Source organism: Terrapene carolina, unplaced genomic scaffold, assembly GCF_002925995.2.
Source record: "Terrapene carolina triunguis isolate 2854851 unplaced genomic scaffold, T_m_triunguis-2.0 Scaffold33715, whole genome shotgun sequence".
NCBI classification, from domain to species: domain Eukaryota; kingdom Metazoa; phylum Chordata; order Testudines; family Emydidae; genus Terrapene; species Terrapene triunguis.
Genome location: NW_020698066.1, coordinates 305639 through 330692, shown reverse-complemented (window position 1 = coordinate 330692; position 25054 = coordinate 305639). Strand labels below are relative to the sequence as shown.

General features: G+C 43.0%; 1 protein-coding gene across 1 annotated transcript in view; it reads right to left on the bottom strand.

Moving 5' to 3' along the window:
* LOC112110663 (F-box/LRR-repeat protein 2) overlaps nt 1-19103 on the bottom strand; it is a 67501-nt gene extending 48398 nt beyond the window's left edge. The window contains exons 1-2 of the mRNA XM_026663470.1: nt 18915-19103; nt 6123-6320 (exon numbers count right to left, since the gene is read on the bottom strand). Coding sequence (XP_026519255.1) covers nt 6123-6320; nt 18915-19103 — 387 coding nt within the window. The remainder of the gene's footprint in view (nt 1-6122; nt 6321-18914) is intronic.
* Between the last annotated feature and the right edge of the window lie 5951 nt (nt 19104-25054).

Sequence of the window (25054 nt, the reverse complement as noted above, 5' to 3'; positions counted from 1 at the left end):
ACAAGAAAGAATGACACAGGAGTTCAGTATTCACCATTACTATCTAAACACGATACCATTTCTGTAAACCTGTCTACTCTAACTGTTCAATTCTGAAGGAGATTTGCATTGGCAAGATGAACACATGTTCCAAATATCAATAAAGGCAGCTCAGGGGATGTTCTCAGGGGAGGAAAGAATATTGGTGTAAGCACAAAAATGCAGATTCTTTTCCAAAACTATTTTCTACTATAATCACTCATAAGAATATATACTAAAGTTAAAAAACATTACCTGCTCATGAGGCCATCAACATTTTTATCCTCAAAATTATGAAAATCTTAACTTGCTATCAGTATCATCTTGTACTAAAATCTTAACACCGATGGTAAATACAGCTGATGTGTTGGTGAAGAGATGATGATTATTAAAGATGATCTAAAAAATCTGACCAACATTTTCAAACTTTAAAGCTTAAATCAAGGCACCTAAACCCATAATTAGGAACCTAAATAAGTTGCCAGTTTTTCAGTTCAATACCCATGGAAGTTGACAGGATCTACAAAATGCCACTTGGATACCTAATTTTTGACACCCAGGTTTTAAAAATGGTCTTTCCTGATATTCCATTATCACATTTGACCACATTCTATTTTTCAATACATACAAATATACATGAATTAAAATAGATCCATTTACCATGCAAACTCAAACAGAAGAATGAGCACCTTTGTAAGGTATGAATTGCATTTTACAAAAGCATTTTTGACAATATTTATTGTAATTGGAATACCCATTTGAAGCTCAAGGCACTTTATAAAACTAAATACCAACACCATGTGAATGGATTTGGAAGGTCTCAGATTTATACATGCTGATTTCAAAACAGTCGTCCAAAGTATTTCAGTAAATTTGCCTTCACATTCTATCTAGTCAAAAAATAAAGGGCTGTGACAAACCATTTTGTGGCACTCTTGTTTGAATGGAGAAGAGGAGGAGCGTTTTGGCTTTCATACTAGTCATTCATTTTGTCATAGGTAACATTATACAGAGATCTGGGAAGAAGTGAAGAGGAAAGGAGTTTGTAGATCCCATTACTCTGAATTGTCTAATAGTGTTTCCTAATGTTTCACTGTTTATGATGGTGCACATTAATACATCAATATTCTGTTTTAAAAGAAGGAAAGAACACAAAGGTCAAACATACAGTTAGGCTTTTATTTCTTTCTCCTCTGGCAGTTGGCCATTATTCTAGCAGAGGCAACTTTGTACAGGGAGTTGCTTTGCATTACAAGGAGAATCTTTTTAATTTGATCTTCAATTGGAGAAGTTTTTAGTTTTATCTGATGAAGTCAACTTTTCTACCATCCTTGGAAGTCAGCCAAGTTGTCCTCATGAAACAGACAACTTAAATAATGGCAATAACAGAACATATGCATCATACCTCATTTTTTCTTTACAGGCATTAATTAATGCTTGTCAGCACTTTGAAGGTATAATATGCTATGCAATTGTTAAGTATTACAGCTGATAGCATGAGATACCATTGACTTGTTTAGCTATAATTGCTATGAGTCATTTCACCAATGCCATAATTTATCCATTGCCATTATTTCTGCTTGAAATATTAAGCAAAAAGATTTCCATTCTTCTTGCTTATTTCATTCATATCATCTTGAAAAGACAATTATCTGCCTTCCGTATTATTGACCAATCTAACAGAAATTTGTTTCTGCAGATACTGATATAAATGTCTGATTCAGAGTTCATTGAAGTCAACGGAAAAGCCCTCATTAACCTCAACTAGGCTTCTGATCAGGTTCCAGACCTCTTGGAGTTGGCTAATCTCTATCCTGAATAGGGACTCCTTCTCCCACTGTGTTTGTGGAATGAATGCCAAATTAGGCAATTCCATGCCATCTTCTCAACAACAGAGTCTACGTAATTTCACCTAGCTCAAGTGCAATATATAGCAAATAAAGTCTTGGGAATAACAGCAAGAGACTCCGTGAAGTGAACAGACTCCAATGTGCTCAAGGTCAACAGTCAACCATGGCAAAAGCTGCTCTCATTTCCTCCGATTCCCCTATTTTTCTTCCTTCCCTCTGTCCAGTTCTCTCTAACCTCTCCATTTGTCTCTACCACACTTCAGCTTTAAAATGATTTTAATGACCCTTTTGACTAGAAGAGCTTTATAATTCCTAACACCAAGTAATCTCTCTTGTAGCCTTCTAATCCTGCTGTAAAATCTACATCTTTCATGAAGCCTCACAAATCTGATGCAATCACTAACAAAGTTTACAGGCCATCTTGCATCTGAATAATATATATTACATTTGTTCAAGCTCGATCTGCGTAAGAGTCCTCAGAGTAAGGGATTTGTCCTTTATGCACTTGCAAAACAATGTGTACTTTTACACTGACTCTTCCTTAGCTGACAATTCCTTACCAGAATTAGCCAGAGAGCCAGAAAAAGGACTTTGGAGTCTGAATGGGAAAAAAAAAAAAAGATTGAGAAGTACAGACTCTGACTTCTCAGCACTTAACTTGAGTGTTTTTTGTTTGTTTGTTTTAAATGTAAAATATACCCAATAGGACAGCTGATAGACCTACAGCGCACCGGTCCTTCACAACCAGAGTTATGCAGAAGTTAATGCAGCCAGCAGGAAGATTAATTTCCTCTTAGTACTTGGGCATGGATTAGCACGGGGAGCTGGACATGAAGTTCATATTGCATAGATTCTCCTTTCTCCTGGATAGCTCCATATCTGAACCAATAGGCAGAGCTGGGTGGATAGTTCTTTACATTACTTCAACACGTCATACTGTGTAAGGTATCTGGAGTGAGAAGCTGAGCTGAACATAGGCAAAGCAGCCTCTCCTCCCAGCCCCCGAGGACTCCTCTCAACTTGGGGCCACCTGAAATCAAAGTTTCTGCAACTTGTCAAAACCAGCCCTGCATACAGTATTCATTCTCTACAAAAATAGATTTTATAGTGCTAACTTGTGCTGTGCATAGGTGCACAATTTGCTTTAAAAACAAAATAAATAAAAGTATCAAACATGTACATGCATATACCACATACCCAAATGTTGGTCTAAGAGAGCCCAAATTTGACATCTTTCTGGGCACAATGCAAGAACTATTTACTTTGATTTGTTCTAAAGAAGTGGTCTGAATTGGGACAGTATCAGTTTTCTCTGGCTGATTTGGGAATAATTTCTTCCCCCATATTAATCTGGGTTATAATTTTTGAATGCATTTGAAAATCTGTATTGTTCTTACTCCTGGAGTGATGGCATAAACTATAAATCCAAATATCAAGACACAGCAAAAGTGAGATGTGACTGATTTAGTCAAAACACAAATATTCATAGTATATTTCAATGATATCTCTTAGGAGTACCTCTTCACTCCATGCAATGACCTCCTGACATTGTGCTACATTAAAAGGCCTACATAAACACAGAACTGCCATGACATTTGCCACCCTCAAACCTGGTTACTCTGCTTATGTATTATATCTTTTAATCCTTCATGTGTCTTGCCTATATAGAGTATAAATTCTTAGGGTAGGGAGTATCTTTCATGTGTTTGTACAATGCCTAATATGAGATCCTGATCTGAGGTTGTTCTTAGACTACAAATAAAATATTTATTAATAATGAAGTATAAGGTCTATGTGTGAGAGATAGAGACCATCAAAGAAAGATGTAGTACAGCTATTACAAATGTGATTTCTTTTTAGGGCTGTCAAGCAATTAAAAAAATTAATCTCAATTAATCGCGCTGTTAAACAATAATAGAATACCATTGATTTAAATATTTTTGGATATTTCCTACATTTTTGAATATATTGATTTCAATTACAACACAGAATACGAAGTGTACAGTGCTCACTTTATGTTTATTTTTATTACAAATATTTGCATTTTAAAAAATGGAAGAAACAGTATTTTTCAATCAGGGCTGGCTCCAGGCACCAGTGCACCAAGCAGGTGCTTGGGGCAGCCAATGGAGAGGGGCGGCAGATCCGGCTCTTCGGCGGCGGGTCCCTCAGTCCCTCTGGGAGGGAAGGACCCGCCGCCGAATTGCCGCCGAAAAATAAAGCGGCGGCGGTAGAACTGCCACCGAAGTGCCGCCGATCGCGGCTTTTTTTTTTTTTTTTTCCGCCGCTTGGGGCAGCAAAAACGCTGGAGCCAGCCCTGTTTTCAATTCACCTCATACAAGTACTATAGTGCAATCTCTTTATCATGAAAGTTGAACTTACAAATGTAGAATTATGTACAAAAAACCTCCACTCAAAAATAAAACAATGTAAAGCTTTAGAGCCTACAAGTCCACTCAGTCGTACTTCTTGTTCAGCCCATCGCTCAGACAAACAAGTTTGTTTACATTTCCAGAAGATAATACTGCCTGCTTCTTGTTTATGTCACCTGAAAGTGAACAGGCATTTGCATGGCACTGTTGTAGCTGGCATTGCAAGATATTTACATGCCAGATGTGCTAAAGAGTCATATGTCCATACATGCTTCAACCACCATTCCAGAGGGCATGCGTCCAGGCTGATGTCAACAGCAGAAGGTTGATTTTCTTTTCTGGTGGTTTGGGTTCTGTAGTTTCCGCATCAGAGTGTTGCTCTTTTAAGACTTCTGAAAGCAAGCTCCACACCTCATCCCTCTCAGTATTTGGAAGGCACTTCAGATCCTTAAATCTTGGGTCCAGTGCTGTAGCTATCTTTAGAAATTTCACATTGGTATCTTCTTTGCATTTTGTCAAATTTGCACTGAAAGTGTTCTTAAAACGAACATGTGCTGTGTCATCATCTGAGACTGCTATAACATGAAATATATGGCAGAAAAAGGGTAAAACAGAGTCAGAGACATACAATTCTCCAACAAGAAGTTCAGTCACAAATTTAATTAACGCATTTTTTTTAACGAGTGTCATCAGCGTAGAAGCATGTCCTCTGGAATAATGGCCAAAGCATGAAGAGGCATATGAATCTTTAGTGCATCTGGCACGTAAATATCTTGCAACGCCAGTTACAACAGTGCCATGTGAATGCCTGTTCTCACTTTCAGGTGACATTGTAATTAATGTCACCTTCTTAGCTATTGGCTGAACAAGAAGTAGGACTGAGTGGACTTGTAGGCTCTAAAGTTTTACATTGTTTTGGTCTGAATGCAGTTATGTAACAAAAAATCCTACATTTGTAACTTGCACTTTCATGATAAAGAGACTGCACTTGTATGAGATGAACTGAAAAATACTATTTCTTTTATCATTTTTACAGTGCAAATATTTGTAATAATAATAATATAAAGTGAGCACTGTACACTTTGTATTCTGTGTTGTAATTCAAATCAATATATTTGAAAAAGTAGAAAATCATCCAAAATATTTAATAAATTTCAATTGGTATTCTATTGTTTAACAGTGCAATTAACCACGATTAATTTTTTTAATCGCGGTTAATTTTTTTGAGTTAATTGCAATTAATCGACAGCCCTAATTTTTTTCCTTTTCCTCTTAACTGATTTTTCTCTAAACTATCTTGGAAGTATGCCCAGATGCAATCCATTAACAAGTGACAGAGGAAAAGATCAGCCATTCTTATAATTCATTACTAATCCTAGATGACCAACACAATTGTAGAGCACTGCAAACTGTAGCTGAAGTTGTCTGGACTTTGCCCTGATCAGACAGGCCAAATCCAAAAACAGAGTTATTTCAGTTCCTTTTCTTGAGGGCCTCTCCTTCCACCACCCTCATTTTTATAAACACCCAAGGCATGGTGTCGTCTGAAAGGCAGAATGTAATACCAAAGATAATTATGATCCATCAGTAGACTCAATTATTGCTGGTGGCAGCATGCAAGTGGTATCCAAAAATATGCAGCCTAAAAATCATATTCCACTGGATTTATGGATATAATGACTGATCTAAAAGTGTTGTATGCATGTATATATACACAAATAGTTTACAAATTTTAAGTCCAATATTGAATATATGCCTCCTGATCTCTTAGGGACCACAAAATACCCTTGAAACCTCTTGAATTTTATTGTAATAACTGCTCCTATATACAAAAGATACATGTTTTTTGTTTTCCATCGGTTACAATCGCCAGAGGGGGTACCTTGGCCTGGTTGTACCAGTATCGGATACAGGCAGTAATCCAAGACGAGATCCTCTGGGCCAACTCTGGATGATCTTTCATCCTGTCGGCCACTGCAACAAATAACTGCGGCGACTTACGAAAAAGCTTGGTCCTCTCAATATAAAAGGCAAGCGCCCTTCTGACATCCAGAGAGTGCAACCTACGCTCCTCCTCCGACTTATGAGGTTGAGGAAAGAAGACAGGTAAGAATATGTCTTAAGTCATATCAAAATGCGAAATAACCTTGGATAGAAAGGCCAGATGTGGTCGCAGTTGGACCTTGTCCTTGTAAAACACTGTGTAGGACGGCTCCAAGGTAAATGCCTTAATCTCGAAGACCCTGTGGGCAGATGTTATTGCCACCAAGAAAGCGACCTTCCAGGAGAGGAGGAGGAGGGAGCAGGAAGCCAGAGGCTCAAAGGGTGCTCCCGTAAGTTGTGACAGCACGAGATTTAGGTCCCACGGAGGAACGGGGTCCCTGACATGACGGTATAGGCACTCTAGGCCCTTGAGGAACCTGGCAGTCATGGTGTGGGTGAAAACCAACCTGTTCTCGAGCAGAGGATGAAAGGCCGAAATAGAGGCCAAGTGGACCTTAACAGATGAAAGAGACAGACCCTGGAGCTTAAGATGAAGGAGGTAATCCAGGATTAAATGAAGTGAGGGCCTCTCGAATCCAATGCCTTTATCTGAAGTCCAGCATGTAAACTGTTTACATTTGGCCAGGTAGGTTGCTCTGGTAGAGGGTTTTCTGTTGCCCCGTAGGACCTGGACACCGTCTGAGCACAGCCACTCATCCGCATTCAACCATGCAGCAGCCAGGCCGTCAGATGCAGCGCTGTCAGGTTCGGATGCAACAGTCTGCCATTGTTCTGAGACTACAGGTCCGGCCAGAGCGGTAGCTGTAATGGGGCAGCCACCGAGAGCTCCAGCAATGTGCCAAACCAGTGCTGGCGCACCCAAACCGGCACTATGAGGATTACTTTCGCTCTGTCCTGCTTGATCATCATGAGGACTCTGTGAATTAATAGCACTGGAGGGAAGGTGTACATCATAGCCCCTGACCTCAGGAGCAGGAAAGTGTCCAACAGGGTGCCTCTGTCAGCCCCCCCCCCCCTCCCCGAATCGAACAGAAAGCATGGCACTTTCTGTTGTGCCTGGATGCAAACAAGTCCACCTGGGGAATCCCCCACCTTTGGAAAATGATGCTAACGACCTCAAGATAGCACGAGACAAGACGGTCCTGCTGAGGTGATCTGCCAGAGAGTTCCTAGCCCCGGGGAGGTCAGCGGCCACGAGATGAATGGCATGTTGAACATAGAAAATTCCAGAGCCTGATGGCTTCTTGGCAAAGGGCTGAGGACCAGGCTCCGCCTTGCTTGTTGGTATAGAACAGGGGCGGCCAACCTGTGGCTCCAGAGCCACATGAGGCTCTTCAGAAGTTAATATGTGGCTCCTTGTATAGGCACCGACTCCAGGGCTGGGGCTACAGGCGCCAACTTTCCAATGTGCCGGGGGGTGCTCACTGTTCTGCCACAGGCCCTGCCCCCACTACACCCCTTCCCGTCCCCTCCCCTGAGCCTGCCGTGCCCTTGCTCCTCCCTCGGGGAGGGAGGGAGAGGCACTGATTGGCGGGGCTACCAGTGGGCGGGAGGCACTGGGAGCGGGGGGAGGGGTGGAGCTGATGGGGGGCTGCTGATGTATTACTGTGGCTCTTTGGCAATGTATATTGTTAAATTCTGGCTCCTTCTCAGGTTCAGGGTGGTCACCCCTGCTCTAGAATGTCCCCCTTCACTGGGGGTGCTCACTGCTCAACCCCTGGCTCTGCCACAAGCCCTGCCCCCACTCCACCCCTTCCCACCCCCTCCCCTGAGCCTGCCATGCCCTTGCTCCTCCTCCTCCCCCCTGAGCCTCCTGCACGCCACGAAACAGCTGATCGGGAGGTGTGGGGAAGGCTGCTGGTGGGTGGGAAGCACTGGGAGCCGGGGGGGGAGTGGGGAGCTGACGGGGGGCTGCTGGTGTATTACTGTGGCTCTTTGACAATGTACATTGGTAAATTCTGGCTCCTCGGGCTCAGGTTGGCCATCCCTGGTATAAAACATAGCGGCGGTATTGGCCATCAGGACTTGAACCACGCTTTTATATGAGGCAGGAAAGCTTGACTGGCCAGGCTTATCGCTCTAAGCTCCTTGACATTTACATGTAAGAAGCAATCACAACTCGACCAACAACCTTGCATGCCGAGGTCGCCCAGATGGGCTCCCCATCCCAGATCCAAAGCATCGGAAACCAGGGAGACTGACGGGGATGGGGCCACAAAGGGGACTCCCGCCAATACCGATGCGGGATCCAACCACCAAGCAAGCGATGACAGTATGTGGTCCAGAATCTTGAATACCTGGTCTATGTTGTGTCTGTTGGGGACATAGACCGACGCCAGCCATGCCTGTAGGGGCCTGAGATTTTTTCTCGTTTATCAACAGACCTAGATCGCGACATGTGGAGCAAACCAGCCCAAGGTGCTGCCACACCTGATGCCAAGACCGGCTCTTGATCAGCCAGTTATCGTGGTACGGGTAAATTTGAACGCCCCGACACCTCAAGTAAGCGGCCACTGGTGCCATGCACTTTGTGAACACACTCGGGGCTGACAAGAGACCAAAGGGCAGTGCCATGAATTGGAAATGGTGCTGGCCGAACACAAAACAGGAACCAGCTGTGTCGTGGGAAAATGGAAAAATGCGTCCTTCAAGTCGAGGGCGACATACCAGTCTCCCGGATCCAGAGAGGGGATGATGGAGGCCAGGGAGATCATTCGAAACGTCAAGTTCTTGAAATGCTTGTTGAGGCAACACAGGTCCAGGATGGGTCTTAGGCCCCGTTTTGCTTTCGTGATTAGGAAATATCAGGAGTAGAATCCTTTTCTTTTCATATCCCGAGGGATCTCCTCCACCACTCACAGCCTTAGGAGGTTTCCCACCTCCTGAGCGAATTGCTTGTGAGAAGGGTCCCTGAAGAGGGAGGTGGAAGGGAGGAGCAGTCAAGAACTGTAGGGTGTAGCCCAAGGGTATTGTGTTGAGCACCCAACGGTCTGATGTCACTTGCAACCATGCCAACTAGAAGGCTAGTAGGCGGTTGAGGAAAGAACAGGAGGGTGGATCCAGGTACTTGACTGGGGCACCGTCCCCGGTCGCACCTTCAAAACACCTGTCTCTGGCCCCCAGGGTGTTTCAAAGGGCCAGGTTGAGCCGGCGAGCGAGAGGATGAAGGGTGGCGGTGCTTAAACCCTTTGCTTTTGTCCTTTCTCCTGTAGGACCCCTGCTGGGAAGATCCCCAGAACCTAGATGGAGGAGGCGGCCAGAACTGCTTTCTGGCCTGCTGTGTAGTGTGGAAGCCCAGCAACCGCAGGGTGGCCCAGGAATCTTTAAGGCCATGCAGCCTTGCGTCAGTGAGCTCAGAGAAGAGCCCCACGCCCTCAAACGGGAGGTCCTGGATCATGGCCTGCATCTCTTGGGATAACCCCGAAGACTGTAGCCAAGAGCTGCGCCTCACCACCGAGACAACCATCCTGGTGGCCAAGTCCATCTGGAGGGCGCCCTTCGTCACCACTTTTGCTAAAACAGTAAGGTGCTACAAACTTCATATAAAGAAAAAAAATTGCTAGAAATAATAATAATAAAAGGATCTCTAGAAGATTTCCAATAGTATCTAATTTTGGCTTAAACAAAATTCACCCTTTAAATAAATAATATCACCTTTGTTTTAATCAACCTTTCCTTATACTGTAAGACCATTGTCTGTATTTATAGCTCAGACACTGCTTTTAAAGAGTACAGAGCTCCACATTACAATGCCCTAAAATAATGTTTTTGCTTACTCATAAAATTAACATATACTGTAACATTAAACCTCAATATGTATAGTAACAACAGCTTTAACATCTAAAGTTCCAAAAGCTCTAACACCATATTTGAGAAAATGATTTAATACTCCATCTGATCAGTCCATCTTATGACCAAGTAAAGAGTATAGGAAATGCTGTATATATATGAAATGAATGCAGTATCAATTCTACACACAATGGAAACCCACTAAGTTAAGCAGATCAAAACTGAAATGCAGCTGTAGTCTGAAAGCTGAGCACAAAAGGCATTATAATAGGTTCCATCTCTACTGACTTTTAATGGCTTTTCAAATTTGTTCAGTTCACAAGTAAAAACACACTGGAATGCAACTAAAAAGCAGTACAGAAGCTCTCCGGGTTACGCAAACCCAACTTACACAAATCTGCACTTACGGAAAAAGTTCCATAAGTTCCATAAGCTAGAAAGCTTTTTTGTTGTTGTTTTTTGGGGGGGGGGTTGCGTAATGGTTGGGTATACATTCCCAACTTATGCAAAATTCGAGTTACACAAGGCGTTCCGAAACGGAACGCTTGTGTAAGTTGGGGAGCGTCCAACTTAATCCAACTTCAGACAGGTCAGAAAAACTGAGCAGAAAAAAGTAGGTATACTTGATTTCCTACTGCTCGAAGATAGTGATTTTAGAAAAGAACCTAAAATATATTTCAAACTAAAAAATTTAGAAGTTTCCAACAGGGGTGCTGGAACAATTTTTATAGTGGGGGTGCTGAGAGCTATTGAACCGAACTGTAAACCCTGTATATAATGGAAACCACTTCAAGTCAGGGGGTGCAGCAGCACCCCCATTTCCAGCACCTATGGCCTCCAGTGATATTCGTTGGGAAGCTCATGGGAATGTTTCCAAGAGGGAAACTCATTAGTTAGTACTGCCTCTAGAAAAAAAGGGATCCAAAGGAACACATTAAGGCAGAGATAAAAAACTGAAAATTCTCACAAATGCTTTCTAAAAATATAGTCATGGAACTTCTTATTAGAGGCAATCCATTTAAGTGTTACTTTTCAAAAAGGCATAAGGTGAGATCCTGTGCTGTCTCTCTAAGAGGAGCAGCCCAGAACTCACAGCCCAAGGGTAGAGGAGCTAAGGTGACTTCAAACCACCTTTGTGTCCTCACGATCCTGGGCTGTGTTGAGGGCTGGAGAGGCCCACGGTGTAACTTTAATAACCCTGAGGGCCTGTAAATTACAGCAGTCTCCCTGGGCAGTGCTATGAGCCTACTGTGGCTCACAGAACAGCTACAGCAAGCCTGTAATTTCCACAACATTTCATGTTGCAACTCATTTCATTCTTTAACTCGGATGTTAAGATTTTTGCTAAAGTTCCAGCTACAAGGATAGAACCTATCTTACCTAGATTGGTGAAAAGAGATCAGACCTGTTCTTTTCAAGGCATCAACTGGCACACAATGTAAGAGGTCGGCCGGAATGATCCATTGAGGTCAGTTGAAGGTCCCTAATATGAAGAAAAGTCTTTAATCAAGTTGTTGAATTATTTAAAGGGGGAAATTCAAAGCATAAATCTGAGGGATGTAATGCACTAGACTAAGTTATTAAACAACACTCCATAGCCAAGGTTACAGTTTGGGCACTAAAACAAATTAATTGTTTTGCACAGTGGAACTGGGCAAGGGTACCCTCTGTCACTTCTTTTTGCTGTATTGACAGAACTCTTTGCATGGATAACTAGGAACAAGGGTGGCATTCCTGGCACATAAACTAGAGGCTCTGAGAATAAATTAGCTTTATATGCTAATAATGTTTTATTGGAGACCTCTGAAACCTCAGCTTTTGTTAAGCAGAAATTGTGGAGTTTTAAGGTGGTCTCCAGTTCAAGATAAATTAAGGCTCCAAAGTGATGGAACTAGGCCTTGACCAGTGAACTCAAAGATTCTTAAGTTTAAATTTAAATGGGCAAAGTAAAACAAATATAGAGCTTATGTACCTGGCAGTGATCTATTTGATATCAATTTTTCTACCCCTTGTAATACAGTTTAAAAGTATCTCATCAATTGTAACTTTCTCTCCAGTATTTGTAGGATCACAGCAATCAAAATGCTTACAGCTAGATACCTAGCAATCCTGTCACCCACGGTCTGTTTTTTCTTTCACCCAAAATTCCCATAAAACTACTATAAGAGTTTCCCTCTATAGTAATACAAAATTGATGAAAAAAAATGTTTGTAGTTACCTCATCTACACTGAGTATGTGTTGACATTAAAAAAAAGGTGATGTTTCAGTGGTATCTTTCTTCCTCTCAAATAAAAAAACATGTATTTAAAGTACCTATGATGCCTGTTAGAAACTGCATGAGGAAACGTAACTTTCTCCATAGCTGGTGGGACGATTCAAAGATGGCCAATTTCTCGTTGTGTATCTTAGATTAAACTTCTGAAACCACTTGATCTAGACTGTCCACCGAGTTCTCTTTCAAACTCCGGTAGGAAAAGAGCCCACTTACTGAAAAACTATTCCAGACTAATTTCTTATCTTCTGGTTGGGGAAAGATTATCTTTAACTGAATACTGGAAAAAAAGAAAAGAGCCCCCCAATATTAATTGAGTTAGAAGGGTCTGAGATACATGGAGAAACTCAGATATGAAAATAACTAGGATTTTTTTTTAAATCATCAGGCTTCTGTTAGACTATGAATAAAATAATCCCTCAAAAATCCATGAGGACAAATACAAACGCTTCACTTTATTATGATATATATATTAGGGCTGTCTAGCAATTAAAAAAATTAACCACGATTAATCGTGCTGTTAAACAATAACAGAATACCATTTATTTAAATATTTTTGGATGTTTTCTACATTTTCAACTATATTGATTTCTATTACAACACAGAATACAAAGTGTACAGTGCTCACTTTATATTTACTTTTGATTACAAATATTTGCACTGTAAAAAACAAAAGAAATAGTATTTTTCAGTTCACTTAATACAAGTACTGTAGTGCAACATCTTTATCATGAAAGTTGAATTTACAAATGTAGAATTATGTACAACAAAAACTGCATTCAAAAGAACAATGTAAAACTTTAGAGCCTACGAGTCCACTCAGTCGTACTTCTTGTTCAGCCATCACTCAGTGACACACAAGTTTGTTTACATTTGCAGAAGATAATGCTTCCTGCTTCTTGTTTACGTCACCTGAAAGTGAGAATGGGCATTTGCATGGCACTGTTGTAGCCGGCATCACAAGATATTTACATGCCAGATGCGCTAAAGATTCATATGTCCCTTGATGCTTCAACCACCATTCCAGGGGACATGTGTCCATGCTGATGATGGGTTCTGCTCCATAAAAATTCAAAGCAGTGCAGACCGACGCATGTTCATTTTCATCATCTGAGTCAAATGCAACCAGAAAAAGGTTGATTTTCTTTTTTGGTGGTTCAGGTTCTGTAGTTTCCACATCAGAGTGTTGCTCTTTTAAGACTTCTGAAAGCATGCTCCACAACCCATCCTGATCAGATTCTGGAAGTTACTTCAGATTCTTAAATCTTGGATTGAGTGCTGTAGCTATCTTTAGAAATCTCACATTGGTACCTTCTTTGCGTTTTGTCAAATCTGCTGTGAAAGTGTTCTTAAAACGAACAACATGCTGGGTCATCATCCGAGACTGCTATAACATGAAATATATGGCAGAATGCAGGTAAAACAGAACAGGAGACAAACAATTCTCCCCCAAGGAGTTCAGTCACAAATTTAATTAACATGTTATTTTTTTAATGAGCATTATCAGCATGGAAGCATGCCCTCTGGAATGATGGCTGGAGCATGAAGAGGCATATGAATCTTTAGCATATCTGGAATGTAAATATCTTGCAATGCCAGCTGTAACAATGCCATACGAACGCCTGTTCTCACTTTCAGGTGACACTGTAATTAAGAAGTGGGCAGCATTATCTCCCGTAAATGTAAACAAACTTGTTTCTCTTAGCAAAGTAGGACTGAGTGGACTTGTAGGCTCTAAAGTTTTACATTGTTTTGTTTTGAGTGAAGCTATGTAACAAAAAAACCTACATTTATAAGTTGCACTTTCATGATAAAGAGACTGCACTACAGTACTTGTATGAAATGAATTGAAAAATATCATTTTTTATCATTTTTACAGTGCAAATATTTGTAATAAAAAATAATATAAAGTGAGCACTGTACACTTCGTATTCTGTGTTGTAATTGAAATCAATATATTTTAAAATGTAGAAAAACATCCAAAAATATTTAATAAATTTCAATTGGTATTCTATTGTTTAACAGTGCGATTAATTTCAATTAATTTTTTTAATCGTGATTAATTTTTTGAGTTAATTGCGTGAGTTAACTGCGATTAATCGACAGCCCTATTTTATTTTTATATATATATATATATTGTGGCAAAGTACCTCCTTCTCCTCTGCAGACTCAGTCCTTTTTAGCCTTGAAGACCCAGGCTTGGGCAAAGCAAAACCCTGTAGGTAGCACAGGGGCTGGCTATTCCTTCCCTCAGTCAGCTCCCTGTGTTTGTTTGTCTTCCCCTCTGGGGACAGAGTGCGGCCTTCCTTGCTGGAAGAGTTCAGAGCCTTGCTGCTCCTAACTTACTAGCAGCTTCCCTGGTTCTCTCACTCTCTCTCCCCCCCCTTCCACGCCGGGGAGGGTTTAAAAAGGTCCCAAGCAGTTGGAGCCAGCTGAACCTAATTAGTTCCCTAGTAACCCCTTGCCCAGCTGAACCTTATTTCCCCATGGTTCTCTCTCTTCAGTGGCTTGGGAGAGGCCTTTTTAACCCCCTGGGACTGATTACTACCCCCCTTTGTAGCTGTTTGTCCTGGGTTTGCCACATATTTCCCCCCCCCCCCCGCTCAACACTACGGGGTTGGGCTACTTGGGTTGGAAAGCAGTGCACTCTTGACAGGCCATCCGCATTGCCATGTTGGGTTCCAGACCTATGTCGTACTGTGAAGTGGAAGGGTTGAAGCGACAGGAACCATCTTGTTACTCTCGTGTTTTTGTCCTTGTTTTGGTGCATCCACTGTAAAGGGGCATGGTTCGTGACAAGGGTAAATCTCCGTCCAAGTAGATAGTAGCGGAGGCTTTCTATGGCCCATTTCACAGCCAGGCATTCCTTTTCCACCACGGCATATTTCCGTTCCCTAGGTAGGAGCGTTCTACTGAGGAAGAGGACGGGGTGTTCATCATCTCCGACCATTTGGGAAAGCACCGCTCCCAGCCCTACTTCAGAGGCGTCGGTTTGTAGGATAAACTCCTTCCCCCAGTCTGGGGCTACTAGTATGGGGTCTGTGCAGAGGGCCGTCCTCAGATCCACAAAAGCGCCTTCGGCTGCAGCAGACCATTTTACTATGTCAGGGCCCCAAGCTTTTGTTAGGTCCGTTAATGGGCATGCCCTGGTGGCGAAGTGGGGAATGAACCGCCTATAGTACCCCACTAGTCCCAGGAATGCTCTGACCTGTTTCTTCCGGAGTGGGCGGGGCCACTTCTGTATAGCTTCTAACTTGTTGAGCTGGGGCTTCACCAAGCCCCTCCCCACTATATACCCAAGGTACTTGGCCTCAGCTAACCCGATCGAACATTTGGAGGGATTGGCCGTCAGCCCTGCCTTCCTCAGGGTGTCCAGGACCGCTTCCACCTTCTCCACGTGCGTCTCCCAGTCGGGGCTATATATGATGACGTCATCGAGATAGGCTGCCGCATACTTTCCATGGGGTCGCAATAGTTTGTCCATTAGCCGTTGGAAAGTAGCGGGAGCCCCATGCAACCCAAAGGGGAGAACCGTGTACTGATATAGTCCTTCTGGAGTTGCAAAGGCTGTCTTCTCCTTGTCGGCCTTGGCCAGGGGGATCTGCCAGTAGCCCTTGGTAAGGTCAAGGGTAGACATAAACCGTGCCTTTCCCAATCTGTCAATCAGCTCATCTATCCTGGGTATAGGGTAGGCATCAAATTGGGACACCTCATTGAGTTTGCGGAAGTCATTGCAGAACCTCATACTGCCGTCCGGCTTAGGCACTAAAACCACGGGACTGGACCATTGGCTATGAGATTCTTCAATGACTCCCAAGGCCAGCATTTTCCTGACCTCTGTCCTAATCTCTTCTCTCTTGGCCTCTGGGATCCGGTATGGCTTAACGTTCACCTTCACTCCAGGCTCCGTGAGGATGTGATGGTGAACCTCCGTAGTCCTGCCCAGCTTTTCGGAGAACACATCCTGGTTGCGTTCGATCAGGCTGATCACTTCTGATCGTTGTTCCGGAGTCAACTCCGGAGATATCCCCACCAGGTCGGGCTGGTTGCTTTTAGGGGATGGCGCCCCCAGCGCAACCACCGGAGCTTCTCTATCCTGCCAAGGTTTCAGCAGATTTATATGGTAGATCTGTTCCAGCTTCTGGCGGCCCGGCTGTCGGACTTTATATTCGACTTCTCCTACCGCTTCTATTACCTCGTACGGCCCCTGCCACCTGGCCAGGAGCTTGCTCTCGGCCGTGGGTATGAGCACCATCACCCGGTCCCCCACCTGGAACTTCCGGCTCGTTGCTTGGCGATTGTAGTTTGCCCGTTGTGCCCCTTGGGCCTTCTCCATGTGTTCGCGCACAAGGGGGGGCGACTTGGGCTATTCTGTCTTTCATCTGCAGCACATGTTCAACCACATTTCTCCCAGGGTTCGGCTGTTCTTCCCAGTCTTCTTTAGCCAGGTCCAGTATGCCCCTGGGGTGGCAACCATATAACAGCTCGAAGGGGGAGAATCCAGTGGAAGCCTGAGGAACCTCCCATACGGCAAACAGCAAGTAAGGCAGCAGGGCGTCCCAGTCTTTCCCGTCCCGACTAATCACTTTCCGTAACAGGTTCTTCAATGTCCTATTAAAGCGTTCGACCAGGCCATCGGTCTGGGGATGGTAGACCGATGTTCTAAGGGTCCGTATGTGGAGCATTGTACATAGGTCCTTCATCAGCTTAGATACAAAGGGGGTCCCTTGGTCCGTCAGGATCTCCCTAGGTATTCCTACTCTGGAAAAAATCTGGACTAATTCTTTGGCTATGGTCTTGGACATGGTATTCCGTAGGGGTACGGCCTCGGGGTATCAGGTGGCATAATCTAGTACTACCAGAATGTATTGATGGCCCCGGGCTGACTTTTCCAATGGCCCCACTATGTCCATAGCTATACGCTCAAATGGGACCTCGATAATTGGCAGAGGTACCAGAGGGGCCCTTAAGTGTGGTCGGGGCCCATGTATCTGGCATTCTGGACATGATGTGCAATATCGCCGGACCGCTGCAAAAATGCCAGGCCAAAAAAACCTCTGTAGAATTCGATCCAGGGTCTTATCTACCCCTAGATGGCCCCCGAACAGATGGCTGTGGGCCAGATCCATTACGGCTCTTTGATGCTTCCGTGGGACCAAGAGTTGTTGTATGACTTGCTCTTGGACCCGGACTACTCTGTATAGCAGGTCATTCTTAATCATATAATATGGCCCCAGGCCCTTAACTCTCCCCTCCACAGGCACCCCATTTACCTTGACTACTTCTTTGAGAATATTGTGGTATATCGGATCATTGGCCTGATCCTGACCAAAATTCCCGCGTGCAGTCACCATTTGTCCAAACTCGGGGGGGGGGGGGTCTACCTCCGTCTCCCCCTCAGGGAAAGCCCCTGGGGAACCAGGTCCGGCGATAGGGTTGTTGATCGCCGACCCCGTCCCACTGTCAGTCGGGCCCCTTCTTTCCCCTACAAGCGTAGACTTCTGGCACTGGGTCAGGACTCTCGGCCCCCTCCTCTTATCCGCCCTCCGCTCCCTCCTAGTCTTCCTGGACTTCCCCGGCGGGGAGAACAAATCCTGGCTAAATTCATGGAAGGCCGGGGGAGGGTTAACGATCCAGGCCACACCCTGAGTCCCAGGGTCATTATTTTCTTCTACCTCCTCCCCAGGGAGTAGGCTATCAAACCCCGGGAAGTCTCGTCCGATAAGGACAGGGTAGGGGAGTTTTGGAACTACTCCCACCGTCAACCTAGTGGGGTTTCCGAGAAATTCTATTTTTACGGGGATGGTTGGATCATAGTTGACATCCCCATGTACACAGGATATTCCCGAGCGTTTAGCCCGGGATAGTTGGTCCTGCCCGACCAGCTTCCCCGAGACTAACGTGATTGCACTTCCCAAGTCTACTAAGGCTGTGGTCTTTATACCATTCATCTTAACTGGCCTAGTGTATCTATGAGGGACCATCACAACCGCGACTAGACTTATTAGATCACATGGTCCCCCTATATCCCCCAGTTCGCATTGCATAGGCTCTCCCAGATTCGGGCATTGGGCAGCGATATGCCCCAATTCGCCACAGGCATAACATCGGTACCCCGCTCGGGGCAGCCCCCTATTTTTCGGGCTGCTGGGCTTTATCTCTCGAGTCTTTCTCCCCCAGTCCTCAAGTCTCTCCGGGACCGATGGCTGCTCTTCCGCCTCCTTCCTCCCCTCCATGGTCCGGCCTGGTGCTAGGGCAAACCAGGGCCTCGGTGCAGAGACTGGTCTCCGATTCTGGCGCCTTCCTTCCCCGGTGGTCCGAGAAAGTTCTTGGACTGCTAAGTGTCTCTCCACGAGGGCAACTAGCTCATCATACGAGGAGGGATCATTTTGGCGGACCCACCCTCGTACGCCCGGCGGCAACCCCCTCATGTACCTGTCCAACACCAGGATTTCCACTACCTTCTCCGGCCCATGGGTCTCAGGGCGGAGCCACTTCCGGGCGAGGTGGATCAAGTCAAATAGCTGGGACCTCGGCGCTTTGTCGTCCCGGTACTTCCACTCGTGGAAGCGCTGGGCCCTTATGGCCGGCGTCACCCCTGACCTCACCAAGATTTCCGCCTTCAGCTGGGGGTATTGCATAGCGGCTTCTGTGGTCATATCGAAATAGGCCTTCTGAGCCTCCCCACACAGGAATGGAGACAGGATGCCTGCCCACTGGTCTTGGGGCCAGGCAACCCGCAGTGCCGTCCTCTCGAATGCAGGGAGATACGTCTCTATATCGTCATCCGTTGTCATCTTCTGTAAATAGTTGCTTGCGCGTAGCGGCCGGGTCCCCTGGGGCCCGTGTGTCAGCGTGGTCAGGGCTTTCAACCGGTTCACTACTTCATTCAGGGTGGCTCGATCTTGGGCTGCCTGGCTCATCAGCAATTGGTTTGTCTCCTGTTGGACCCGTACTGACTCTTGCTGGGCTGTCATCTGTACTCTGGTAGCCTCTTGTTGGGCAGCAGTGGCCTGAATCAATGCCTTCACTACGTCCTACATTTTTTTTTTTTTTTTGGTGATTTACCTTGCCCTAAGACGGCTTGCCACAGCGCCTCACTGCATCCCACTTCTGACACCACGTATGGCAAAGTACCTCCTTCTCCTCGGCAGGCTCAGTCCTTTTTAGCCTTGGAGACCCAGGCTTGGGCAAAGCAAAACCCTGTAGGTAGCACAGGGGCTGGCTATTACTTCCCTCAGTCAGCTCCCTGTGTTTGTTTGTCTTCCCCTCTGGGGACAGAGTGCGGCCTTCCTTGCTGGAAGGGTTCAGAGCCTTGCTGCTCCTAACTTACTGGCAGCTTCCCTGGTTCTCTCACTCTCTCCCCCCCCCCCTTCCACGCCGGGGAGGGTTTAAAAAGGTCCCAAGCAGTTGGAGCCAGCTGAACCTAATTAGTTCCCTAGTAACCCCTTGCCAGCTGGTTCTCTCTCTTCAATGGCTTGGGAGAGGCCTTTTTAACCCCCTGGGACTGATTACTACCCCCCTTTGTAGCTCTTTGTCCTGGGTTTGCCACTATATATATATATATATATATATATATATATATATATACATACACACACATACACACACACACACACATATACATATACATACACACACATATATATACACACTTCTCCTGTTAAGTCAGTAGATTCCACATTTGTGTTTGATTTCTCGTTTTCATACCTGTTACATTTTATAGATCTGTATTGTGTCTCTCATTCTGCTCCAGCATTTTATTTCTTAAAAAAAACTAAAAATAAAAGGAATAAAAAGCTGCTGACTTGCTTAAATGACCAAAAAAAAGCGCACACTGCTTTTTATTCCTGTTAGGCCTGTAGAGCCAACAAAGATAAGAAAGTGAGCTGCATCATCAACAGAATTGTAAAGTAGGGTCTGCTTTACCCTGCAGAACCTTTATCATCAGTGATAAAAAAAAACCAGCTTGATTCATGGAGCCTAGGTAGAATTTTCAAGACTCGCAGTTAGAAAAAACTTTACTTGTTAACTGAGCATATTTAACCAAAGTAACAGAAAATAAATATGGATCTCTACAATTTTAGTTTTACTTTTCAGAATAGACATAGGATTAAACATAGAATTTTGAGTAAATCAATGTTTTTTCAATACCTGATGTGTCAGTTTTTCATTTCCATATATTTCTTTTTATTCATTTTGATTTCTGATTTAATATCAAGATTTGTTAGTACCATGCGTGAAGTGTTTTTACAATAAGAATCCAAGAAAAAAAAGGGGGGGGGCACGAATTGCTAAGCATTAATTCAGGGGTAGGCAACCTGCGGCACGCGAGCTGATTTTCAGTGGCACTCACACTGCCCGGGTCCTGGCCACCTGTCTGGGGTGCTCTGCATTTTAATTTATTTTTAAATGAAGCTTCTTAAACATTTTAAAAACCTTATTTACTTTACATACAACAATAGTTTAGTTATATATTATAGACTTATAGAAAGAGACCTTCTAAAAATGTTTAAATGTATTACTGGCACGTGAAACCTTAAATTAGAGTGAATAAATGAAGACTCGGCATACCACTTCTGAAAGGTTGCCAACCACTGGCCTATACGCTAATACTAGGAACATGGATAACAAATAGTAGGAATGGGAATTGATCATTCATGAGCATAAATTTGATCTAGCTGGTATTACTGAAACCAGGTGCGGTGATTCACACAACTGAAAAGTTAAAATCAATAGTTATAACCTATTTAGGAAGGACCGAGTGGGCAACAGAGGAGGAGAAGTTGCACTCTACATCAAAAATGGCCTTATTTGTTTGCGAGTCACAGATAACTCAGAAGAAAATCATCTTGAATGCTTATGGATCCATGTCCTAACAAATAAACCAGAAGAGGGGATACTAGTTGGTGTCTACTACAGACTATCAAATCACACTTAGAAACAAGATGACCACTTCGTATCTACAATGTGTACAAAAAAAACTGAGATCATGTGGAACTTCAATTTGAGTGATATATGCTGGAGGTCTCATGCTGCCAGTACTAAAACACCCTTGGAATTTCTAAACATTATAGATGACAATTTCCCCCGTGTTGGCTGCCTTCCCAACTCAAAGTGATGCAGCCACCACAGGGGAATTCTACATTAGACCTTGTCCTAACACATGAAGAGGAATCGATCACAGAACTAAAACTTAATGGTAGCTTAGGTACAAGTGATCATAACTTGATCACACTTATAATGTGCAAGCAGAATAAAATCCAGACCAGTAATATACATACTCGGTGCTTTAACAGAGCCAATTTCACAAAGCTGAAAACAATTATGAGCCAAATCAGCTGGCAGGAAGAATGTAATCAGAAAAATGTGAATAATAATTGGGAATCATTAAGAACACCTTACTAGATGCCCCAAAAGCCACAATTCCACAACTGTGGGAAAAGGGTGTACTGGTTAAAAAACTAAACTGGTTTATAGGGGAAGTGAAGGTAGCTTTCTGTGCGTGTGTATACACACATACATACATATGCATACACAAAATGGAAGAAATAGAAAGTTGATAGTAATGAATATAAATCAGAAGTTACAAATTGTAGAAAATGTATATGAGAAGCCAACGGACACATGGAGAAATTTATGGCCAGCAGAATTAAGGACAATAAGGAGTTTTTAAATATATTAGGAATGAAAAGAATCCTGACAATGGTATTGGTCCATTGCTAGATGAAAATGGTAGAATTATCAATAATAATTCAGAAAAGGCAGAGGTATTCAATAAATACAGTATTTCTGTTCTGTATTTAGGGAAAAACAGATGATGCAGTCTCATTATATGGTGAAAACTCTCTTTCCATTCCACAGGCATCTCTAGAGGATGTTAAGCAGAAACTACTAAAGTTAGACTTTTTTAAATCACCAGGTCCAGATAACTTGCATTCAAGAATTTTAAAAGAGCTGGCTGAGGAATACACTGGACAGGTAATGTTGATTATCAGTAAATCTTGGAGCACTGGGGAAGTTCCGGAAGTCTGAAAGAAAGCTATTGTTGTGCCAATTTTCTAAAAGGGTAATCAGGATGACCCGGGTAATTATAAGTCTGTCAGCCTTACATTGATCCCAGGCAAGATAATTGAGCGGCTGATATGAGCCTCAATTAATAATGAACTAAAGGAGGCTAATGTAATTAATGCAAATCAACATGGGTTTATGTTAAATAGAGCCTGTCAAACTAACTTGATATCTTTTTTAGACAAGATTACAAGTTTGGTTGATAAAGGTAATAGTGATGATGTAATATACTTAGACTTCTGTAAGTTGTTTGACTTGGTGATATGTGATATTTTGATTAAAAACTAGAATGATACAAAATTAACATAGCACACATTAAATAGGTTAAAAACTGGATAACTGATAGGTTTCAAAATGTAACTGTAAACGGGGAATTGTCATCGAGCAGGTCTCTTTCCAGTGGGGTCTCACAGGGATCTGTTCTTGGCCCTACACTATCTAACCATTTTTATTAATGGCCTGGAAGAAAACAAAATCACAGATAAAGTTTGCAGATAACACACAAATTGGGGGAGAAGTAAATAATGTAGAGGACAGATCAGTGATTCAGAGAAATCTAGATTGCTTGGTAAACTGAGTGCAAGCAAACTGTGTGTGTTTTAATATGGCTAAGTGGAAATGATATATATCTGGCAACAAAGAATGTAGGCCATACTTACAGGATGGGGGACTCTATCCTGGGAAGCAGTGACTCTGAAAAAGATTTGAGGGTTGTGGGGGATAATCAGCAGAACATAAGCTCCTAGTCTGATGCTATGGCCAAAAGAGCTAATGCAATTTTAGGATGCATAAATAGGAATCTCGAGTAGGAGTAAAGAGGTTATTTTACCTCTGTACTTGGCACTACTGTGACTGCTGCTGGAACACTGTGTCTGGTTCCACTGTCCACAATTCAAGAAGGATGTTGATACATTGGAGAGTGTTCAGAGGAGAGCCACGAGAATTATTAAAGGATTAGAAAATATGCCTTATAGTGTGATTTAAGGTGGTTAATCTATAAGAAGGAGAAAATTCAGGGGCAACTTTGATCACAGTCTATAAGTACGCACAAATATTTAACAATGGGCTCTTCAGTCTAACAGAAAGGTATAGCATGATCAATGACCGGAAGCTGAAGCTAGATAAATTCAGACTGGAAATAAGGCATAATTTTTTAATCGTGCGTGTAATTAACCATTGGAACAATCCACCAACAGTTGTGGTGGATTCTCCATCACTGACAATATTTAAATCAAGATTGGCTGTTTTACTAAAAGATTTGCTCTAGGAATTATTTTGGGGAAGTTCTATGGCCTGTGTTATAAAGAAGGTCAGACTAGATGATCACAGTGGTCCCTTCTGGCCTTAGAATCTATGAATCTATGTTTATCCAGAATCACAGAATATCAGGATTGGAAGGGACCTCAGGAGGTCATCTAGTCTAACCCCCTGCTCAAAGCAGGACCAATCCCCAACTAAATCGTCCAGCCAGGGTTTTGTCAAGCCGGGCCTTAAAAACCTCTAAGAAAGGAGATTCCACCACCTCCCTAGGTAACCCATTCCAGTGCTTCACCACCCTCCTAATGAAAAAGTTTTTCCTAATATCCAACCTAAACCTCCCCCACTGCAACTTGAGACCATTACTCCTTGTTCTGTCATCTGCTACCACTGAGAACAGCCTAGATCCATCCTCTTTGGAACCCCCTTTCAGGCAGTTGAAAGCAGCTATCAAATCCCCCCTCATTCTTCTCTTTTGCAGACTAAATAATCCCAGTTCCCTTAGTCTCTTCTCATAAATCATGTGCTCCAGCCCCCTAATCATTTTTGTTGCCTGTTGCTGGACTCTTCCCAATTTTTCCACATTCTTCTTGTAGTGTGGGGCCCAAAACTGGACACAGTACTCCAGATGAGGCCTCACCAATGCCAAACAGAGGGGAATGATCACGTCCCTCGATCTGCTGGCAATGCTCCTACTTATACAGCCCAAAATGCCATTAGCCTCAATTACTTTGAAAGGCATCCTCTCCTGTATACATATGTATATGTCAATAATCTTTCAAAAAAGGCCTTTCAAAGCAAGTCCATTGTTTGTTTCTGGGGCTGTGTGTTTTCAGTCTTATTACAACGTCAGCACTTCAAATAATATAAACTTTTTTTCCCCAAAATCTTTGTCACCTCTCTTTTCTTGCCAAAATTATAAGTAATAGACATGCATTCTTTTTCAATCATATACTGTTATATTCATTGTGTTAAATACACATCACATTTTACAAATATTTTCAAAAACAGTTTTCACAAGACTGTACTATAACTACACTATTTCAAGTGATTAATTTCTAATGCTTTAATTAAAATTTTAGCTTAAGACTAAAAAAAAATCCTTTCATTTTTCCAGCAATTTACATTTACTATTACCAGCAGAAAAACACCTCCTGTAATTAACAATTTAGAGGTCTTTAATTCCTTCTTGAGCATTAGCAGTTGAAGGTTGTGCCATCTCAATAGAAAAGTAGTTGTGTCTAGATTTACAATAATGTCTTGGATTTGACTTATAACTTCTGTCATTATCCTTTGGGGTTAAGAAACCTATTTCTCAGATTGCCCCTATATTAGAGTAACTGATAAATTGAATAATCAAATAATGCTTTACCAGAAAGAAAGAAAGAAAGAAAGAAAGAAAGAAAGAAAGAAAGAAAGA